Source organism: Mesocricetus auratus, unplaced genomic scaffold (assembly GCF_017639785.1).
Source record: "Mesocricetus auratus isolate SY011 unplaced genomic scaffold, BCM_Maur_2.0 Super-Scaffold_100031, whole genome shotgun sequence".
Classification (NCBI taxonomy): domain Eukaryota; kingdom Metazoa; phylum Chordata; class Mammalia; order Rodentia; family Cricetidae; genus Mesocricetus; species Mesocricetus auratus.
The window spans coordinates 6,483,498-6,491,687 of NW_024429212.1; the positions used below are offsets into that span (position 1 = coordinate 6,483,498).

The window sequence follows — 8,190 nt, forward strand, 5'->3', positions numbered from 1 at the left end:
TGCTGGGATCAAAGGCGTGCACCACCATTACCCGGCTAAGTAGTGTTGTGCATATTTTGTCACTATAAAAATTAATGATTTAAAGATGTAAATTTTGATAGGTTACACCACTTCAAAAGGCTTCTAGAATAATCTGGGAAAGGTAACCAGAAAAAACAGAGGGGAGACAGCCCAGGAGCGGTGACGCCAACAAGGGGTCATGCCAAGCTCAATTGAGGCTACAGGTTCCTAGTCACAGCCCTTCTCTGTCACTGAGGAAACAGGAGAGTGCTTGGGTTCCTCTGCTCCGAGCACGCATGGGAGCCCATACCAGAGGCCATTGCCTGGGATTCGCTGCTTTGGTCCCACTCTGGGCCGCAGGGTTCCGGATCAGGAATGACCAGTGCATACACCAGGAAGAAAGGAGTCAGCAGTGACATGAGTCAGGGCTGGTATCTATGGCGTGGTGCCCAGCTCTGCATGGCTCCCCAAAGCCTGGGGTGTCTGTTACTGCTGTGTGCAGTGGCAAGCTCAGGACACACCACACCAGAGTAGGTGACAAAGCCTGAGCTTGAGCTCAGTTTTCTGCTCTACAGTCCACGTCTCATCAATAAATAGGACATACGGACAGATTCTTCCTGTCAGGGAAATGCAGGTAAGTTGACAGATGTTCAGAGCAGTCAGGTCGGGGCCATCCTTCTGGGACTGACCTGCAGGCTCACCCAGAGTCCTAGGGAAGGCCAGCGAGTACCAACGGGTGCCGACTGGCACAAGGCTTGGGCAGCCAAAGTAACTTGAGCCCTGAGGGACTCATCTCACTCCAGTTAGAGTAAACAGTGCTACGGGGCTTCCGTCAAACAGTCCCTGAAGGATTTCTTGGGGAGCCCCCATTCTGCACAGCCCTGCGATGACAACCTCTCCCTGGTTACCTCTTCTTACATCCTGGGACCAGACCTTGGGAGAAGTATAAACATGTAGCACATAACAAAAAGGCTTGGTTCCTGGTTCCTACTTGGGGCCCACCTTGGAATCCTGGACTCCAGCTGTTTCTTTAGGACAGGACATCACTGGCACAGAGGGACAGAAACCGCAACACACGTCACAGACCCCGGCCAGGGTCACCACGTGAAGTGAAATCTCTCCTTTGGCCAAGGCAGAAGGCACGGCTCACAATACTGGGTCCAGAGAGCCCCAAGCCATGGTCACTATTCCTCAGAAGGTGTACAAGAGAGGTTGTCACCACAGACACCCCGAACAAGACACACAGTCTTCGGCAAGGATCTAAGATGGGGAGGCTTCACAGCAAACAGTGAGCCAAACTCAACTGCCACGAACGCTAGCCTGGGCCGTGGCCCGAAGAGTCAAGGATGGCAGACAGAGATGGCGCTAAGAGAGCTTCCGTGGGCCGACAGGCCGACGCGTGGTCAGTCCTAGAACCAGAGTCAAGTTCATGCTCCCCTCAGTGGACTGCACACACCTGCTCAGTCCGCTGCATGCTTTCCTTTTGGGGTCATGGTGGGAAGGTCACGGTTAAAAGTGTATGAACTCAGGACACACTCTGTCACTCTTCCACAGCACGGGGCTAGTAGGCTGGCCAGGACCATGGACAACATGACTAGTCACATGCGCAGACTGACCGTGGGAAAAGCCTATGCCCTGGAAGTCTGGGGTGTACACTCCGTGGCTTAATTCTATCCTTTCTGGTAGCAAGGAGCTAGTTGGCATGTTAAGATAAAACATACCAAATTAAAGATACAGTGCACAAAAAAAAAAAAAAAAAAAAAGCAGAAGAAGCAAAGACCGCAAATAGTTCCCCCTTCTGGTGTACTGTACTTTATTTAAAACCTGAAGACATGCTTTCCATCATCTCTAACCATAGCCAACCTCCTTTTATGATACTTATTGAAGTAACCAATAAGCAAGCAGGTGACCAGAGGAGACGGTCTGCCCCCAGAAGCAGGTTAACCCGTAAGAACCCCAGCACAGCCAGGGGCCCGGCCGCTCCATCTGGTACCCGGCGGCTGAGCATAGGACCTTAGAATCCAATCCTCAGTGGGGATCAGAGAGAGACTTGGACCGCTAGCACCTACCTGGGGCTGTGGCCGTCACCTCTGCTTCGTCTGGAACAAGCCTGATGCCATCGGACACATCCACTTGGTGATCGGCCTCCTCCCTGGAGGCCCCATCGTGCGGCTGGCCTGGAGGACTGCTTCCGCCACATTCCTTGCACAAGATGAAGAACCAGCAGTCGGACATGAGGCTGTGAGGTCAGAGGAAAATGAGGTCAAGTTGCAGGAAGATCGGACCATGGTTTCTCTGGACAGGAATAAAACCAATCTCCACCTTAGCACTTATTCTGAAGTGGCTAGGAGATGTGTGAAGTTAAGATTATTCTCTGAGTTTCAAAAATTTGTAGTAGGCTGTCTTGAAATTCAGTAAAAAAAAAAAAAAAACCCCGTCGTTTATATATACTGAAGTAGGGGTTGTGTAAGGAAAACAGTACTCACTTCTTCGGCGTAAGAGGGGAAAAGGAGAAAAACGTAGATGTCTTTGACATTTAGGTTCTTGTTTCAAGGACATGGGAGTGCCAGTTCTCTGAGTTCTCTGGTTTTCCAGGTCTGCCTCACTGGTTGGGCAAGCTTTCAAAGCCAGGCTAGTGGCTTTTCAGATTACTCAAAACATTTTTAAATCCTCTAAGCAAAGCAAAGGCTCCCAGGTCCAGAACAAACATCATTGTATTCTTCCTCCCGGGGAAATCTGGCAAACACCTTGGTGAAGCTTCTTGGGAAGTGATCTTGAATTTAAAGAGAAAGGGCCACTGTTTCCAAGGCACATGGCTAGTTTCACCTGCCCACTGTAGCTGCTATTCCTTCCACCTGCCCCAGGTGACGGGTCACCGGCTCTCAGGTGCCCGTCTCAGCACCGGGGAAGCCCCGTAGGACTCCTCTCTGTTGACTTAGCGCCAACAGGCCTTCCCGAGAGAAGGAAGACTGGAACACGTCACGGTGTGTTGTCTTGGTGGCTCCACAGGATGGCTATTTTCCACAGTGCTCCCTTTGTTTTGCTCTCTAACGCTGATGCCCCTGCCTCAGGATACAAACACCTTGCTATATCCCCTCCTTCCCTGGCTCCATCTTGGAAGAGGCCACTGTCTGTTTGCAGGAGACTCTGTCATATACAGATGGAAGATTAAGATCCCAACTTCAAAATCCCCGCTCAAGCACCTTGGCGGCACAGGCCTAGCTCTCTTCGGAGGAAGCCACACCAGGGCCAGCGGCCTTGCTTTGCTCTGGCTCTGCTGCCTGTCCCTCCTGGAGTCTGGCCCCTGGTGGGAAGAGATTTGCACGGAGATGTCTGGCTCTAGAAATGTGATCAAAAAGTGTCTAGAGCCTGAGAACCTCTGTCCACAGTGTGGGCCCTTCAGGTAGGAAGCATGCTTCCTGGTCAGGGAAGGTCCATGATCGGATATGTGCAATGTTTGCAAACACGGTAGAAACTCTAGCGACATTCTAGCTCTGGGAAGTGTCCAGCCAAGGCTTCCCCCACTTCCTCCCAGCTCCCAGCTGCCCTGGGTATGGACAGCTGGCCTACCTGCTGTCTGACATGGAACAAGCCCTTTGCCCACCGTGTCCTCCGTCACTCCCTCTGTCTGTCTATTATGAAGTTTCTCACGCTGTCCCTGCAGTGGTCTGGGGACAGACCTTGGGGAACATGGGGTAGGAGGTCTGGACCTGTGCCTCGCACGGTGAGAACAACACACGCATAGCCTAGCTTCCACCCACCTCACCAGCAAGAAGAGACTCGAGAGGACAGAATTCCGAGGGCAGGTGACCCTTGACCATAGGCCTACTTCTGGGTTCTGTGAACCAAATTAATGACTGTACAAAGTTGGAAGGGAAATTTCCTTGGTTCAAAAACCAACCAACCAACCCTATCTTATCATCTAATCTTCTAAATTTCAGTGAAGAGAATTTGATCTGTTTGGGGATTTTCTGGGGAGAAGCCAGGCTGATGTTATGTGCATTCATACTTAAGGGGGTCTGCCTCACTGCTTCCCTCTGTGTCTAAGCTTCTGTTGTCCCTACCCTATCTCTAAGGACAAGGAGACCAGGCTGGCCTCGAACTCACAGAGTTCCACCTGCCTCTGCCTCCTGAGCGCTGGGATTAAAGGCGTGTGCCACCACACCTGGCCCCAGGTACTTTCTTTTGAACAGCACAAGACTTGGGGATCTCCTGACCCCCTAGGTCACCCTTAGATCCTGATGATGCCTGAGTTCTGGGTGCTTCCTACCCAAGCCTCCATTTCTCCAGTAGAGTGCTAGTTCCTAGCTGCCTTACACATCAGCCCCGGTGAACTATGTGCACTGTATGTGTACTGTATGTGCACTATATAGTGTACTGCATGTGTACTGTATGTGTACTGTATGTGCACTGTATGTGTACTGTATGTGCACTGTATGTGCACTGTATGTGTACTATATGTGCACTGTATGTGCACTATATGTGCACTGTATGTGTACTATATAGTGTACTGTATGTGCACTGTATGTGTACTATATGTGTACTATATAGGGTACTGTATGTGTACTGTATGTGCATTGTATGTGTACTATATAGTGTACTGTGTGTGTACTGTATGTGTACTCTGTGTGTACTGTGTGTGTACTGTATGTGTAATGTATGTAACAACATCCCTGTGGAGGTAAAACTGACTGATCGTGAGTAGGCAGAGGAGGTTGGCTGGGCACAGCACAAGGGTGACTGGCAGTGATGCATTTCTGGAGAGGCAGGCAATGAGACTTTCACAGTGGGTATTGCCCATGGGCACAGAAGATCGGTCCTAAGGCTTGCATCCGTATGGACCTATTTTACCATCTCAAGGTTGCTGGAACTCCAGGCACTGGACAAGTGTCTGACAGCTTTCAGGTATCCTGTGTCCAATGAGAGGTCAGCCTGAGTGGCCCAGGTCCCAGGTCTCTGCACCCTGGAGCCTCAATGGGTGTCACACACACCAGGGCAGGATTAAACCCCTCCACAGCTATGAGAAGTCACCAGGTAGCTGGAACTCAGCTGAAGTCCAGTGAAGATCCAAGGCAAAGCCCCACCCCTGCCTCACAGGTCTGTTGGCCAGTGTTTATGATACACCTGCTGTTGTCTTTGTCAGGGCAACTCCTGCTTCTGCCGGCTGGCACAGGCGACGACCGCACGAGACAAGACATGGTGCCCATGAATGCAGAGGAGGAAACACCCTGGAGGACGGGCCGTGGCAGCAGCCCGGGCCCAGTGCCTCTCGGCCGGCCGCCCACACAGAGCGGAAAGAAGTTCAGTGGAGTACACCGGCCCCTCACATGAGTGCCTCTGCTTCCAGCCCATCACTCATTAACACCTCCCATAGCCCCTGCCGGCGGCCTCCACCTGTCTCCTGCATGCAGAGCCTCTCCCAGGCTCCTTTGTCTTGTGATGTACATAGAAACTATGCGAAGAGGTGTAGTCACTGTCTCCCATGTCCACACTGCTTCCCCGGTAGGTTTGTTTTGGTTTTGCTCTTTAGATCATTTTGGAAATTTTGGTGATGTACACAGTTGGTCAGAGTTTTTTTGGTGGCTGGCACTTCTTAGATCTCTGAGCATCTGTCCTGTAGGGCTCCAAAGTCACCCTGAACATTCTGGCGGAGGAGCCTGTTCCCTGGGACTCCACAGAGCTGACCGTGGTGGCCACAACTCATGACAGAGCTACTTCACATTCCAGGCTCTTGATACTTGGTCGCAAGTTGCTGGCCTCTTGCGTGTCCAAGGGTCTCTTGGTTGATAGCCATGGTGTGTTCACTGTCCCGTCAAAGCCCCAGTGTTCCGCAAGCTCTGTTTGACCGGGCCTGGATCTCCCAGGCCTGTGGTAGCCTGAAGCTGTGAGATGACCACAAAGGTCGCCCTGGTCCTCAGCAATGGCCCAGAATGGAACAAGGTCCTCTGAAGCCACCACTCCACGCAGGTGACACTGCCCTAAGTGACTTCCTCACCAGTGTGGTGCCCCCCAAAGAGCCCCGACTTCATGTACCACCTTCCGGAACTCTTTCCAGGGGGGAAAATGAATGTCAGGTCCTGCAGAAGAAGGCTCCCGCTATTTCCAGAAGGTGTGGGAAAGGCAGGTACCTGCTCATCAGTATCCATGACCCAGCCACCCCTGGTCTCACACTGAAAGGACCACTAGAGATCAAGTGCGGTGTCCCGCCACTGTCTCACCTGAAACCAGGAAGGTAAAGCCAGGGAGTGGCACAGAAACAGCTGGGCACACATAGGACATGGTGTTCCTGTCACTGTCACCCTCACCCTGGTGACAGCTGCATCTCCAGAGCCTCAGCTGGCACAGCCGGGCCACTGGTTTCACTCCTTACTCAAGGACCCTCTTGGTTTCACATCTCATCACATTTTGTAGAGCTGACTTGAAGTAACCTCCAAGGATGGGACTTCTGTACGGAGGTGACTTAAGACACTGGGTTTCACAAGATGATGTCTGCGCTTGAGGGACCCTCAAACAGAGCTGACTTGGGACCTACAAGTCGGGCACATCCACAGAAAGCCTTGGCAGTGTGGGGAGGGGACATTCTGTCCCCCTTCAGGTTCTCAGGCCTCCCCACCGAAGGTAGTTAAGGCAACTCTGCAGAGAAGTGATGGTTCAGAGATCTGAGGACAGCCACCCAGAATTGAGGGGGACCTCAGCACTCAGACTTTTCCCACAGGCCCACGGGTGGCTTCCACAGCCATCCCTGGCCCCTCTCACCCTTCACTCTCTGCAAGTCTGTGCCACAAGTTTCTGCTTCTATAGAGTTTGTCAAAGCAGCTGGGGCAGGCTTCTGCCAGCTTCCAGAAGTGTAGTGGCTCTGGATCGCATTGGACCTGCGAGCCTGAGTAACCATTTCTCAAGCCTCTGAACAGGCACTGCATGCAGGGCAAGGTGACAAGCTAAAATAGAACCTTGCCTTAGCCTGTGGGGCTCAGAGGGCCAGAGGGGTTAGGTACAAAGTGGAGGTCCCTCTGCTGCAGCCGACCGAGACTGTGGCACAGCTTTGAAACCTTCTCTGCAAGCTCAGGTCTTGAGACAAGTCGGGGACAAGTCGGACATACAGGTCTATAGGACACACAGGTCTGTACACAAGAAGACCTCCCCAGAGCCCAGGGGCTCCCTCTCCAGAGTAACACCAAGTGGTCTCCTGCTTACTGGAGGAGAGGACCATGAACACCCAACCCCCAGCAGCCAAGGAGGAAGGGTGGCACTTTATTTTGGTGGTGACCCGCTGCCAGGGACACACACATCCTGGGGCCTCCCACGACCACACAGCATATCCTTTGGGCAGCTGGGCATCTTAATCCTCACTGCCCATGGCCCTGCAGCTGTTTGGGGTAGGACTCATCATGACCAGGAGGCTTCCAAAGAACCAGGGTAGCACTTGGTCTCCTGCCTTAGGGCCCCCGAGAGGGTGAAAAACAGCCACACCAAGAGCCTGATTAAAAAGTAACTCCTAGTGGGAGACTTTGGAGCTAGCAGATAAAGTGACAGAATTATTTTTAACCTGCAGCCTAGGCTTCTTTTGGTAAAAAGGCAAAGCAACCAAGCCCAGCGATCAGCCAGGCAATCAGGCGCTGGTCCATCCAAGCCCCCATGTCTATGGCACCTGCCCTGGACATTGGCACAACCACTAGGTTGGAGGGCGCAGGAGAGAGCTTGGAGGGTGGTTCTGAGACTTCCTTGCAGGTGACACCTGCCTGGCGTGTGAGGGGATTCCCTCTCCACGTGACACTGGGAGTGTGAGAGGAACCCCACTCTTAACAATGGGGACACTTAGGGAGATCCCCGCACCCGCTCGGAGCTAGAGTTCCTGCCGGGGGGAGGCGGGATGAAGGGGAGACCCGGTCCCCTAGCAAAGCCATCCCGACAGGAATGGTTCTGGGCGGGCGAGCTCGGTCCCACTCCCTTCTGCCAGCCACTCCCTCATTCCCGTAACCCCCTCCTCCTCCTCTCTCGGTGTCTCACCCCTCCCCTCTCCTCTGTCCCCTGTCGCCGCCCCAACCCCGTGCACACCTGTCTTGCCCGGGACTGTCTTCTCCGCGTCCAGCGAGCTCACTTGCTCGCAGGTGCCACGCTCCCAGACTCCGCCCGCCGGTCGGTCCGGGCCCACTGAGAGGGGGGGAGGGAGGAGAAGGGAAGGCGGGAGCG

At 53.2% G+C, this 8,190-nt stretch overlaps 1 protein-coding gene across 2 annotated transcripts in view; it reads right to left on the bottom strand.

The window, feature by feature from the left end:
- Window positions 1–8,190, bottom strand: part of Mcf2l (MCF.2 cell line derived transforming sequence like) — a 137,070-nt gene extending 128,880 nt beyond the window's left edge. The window contains exons 1-2 of one of the 2 annotated variants that reach the window (XM_040733566.1): window positions 8,056–8,190; window positions 2,070–2,239 (exon numbers count right to left, since the gene is read on the bottom strand). In XM_040733566.1, the coding sequence (XP_040589500.1) occupies window positions 2,070–2,235 (166 nt within the window). In that variant the 5' untranslated portion in view covers window positions 2,236–2,239; window positions 8,056–8,190. The remainder of the gene's footprint in view (window positions 1–2,069; window positions 2,240–8,055) is intronic. The other variant, XM_040733573.1, reaches the window with a different exon arrangement.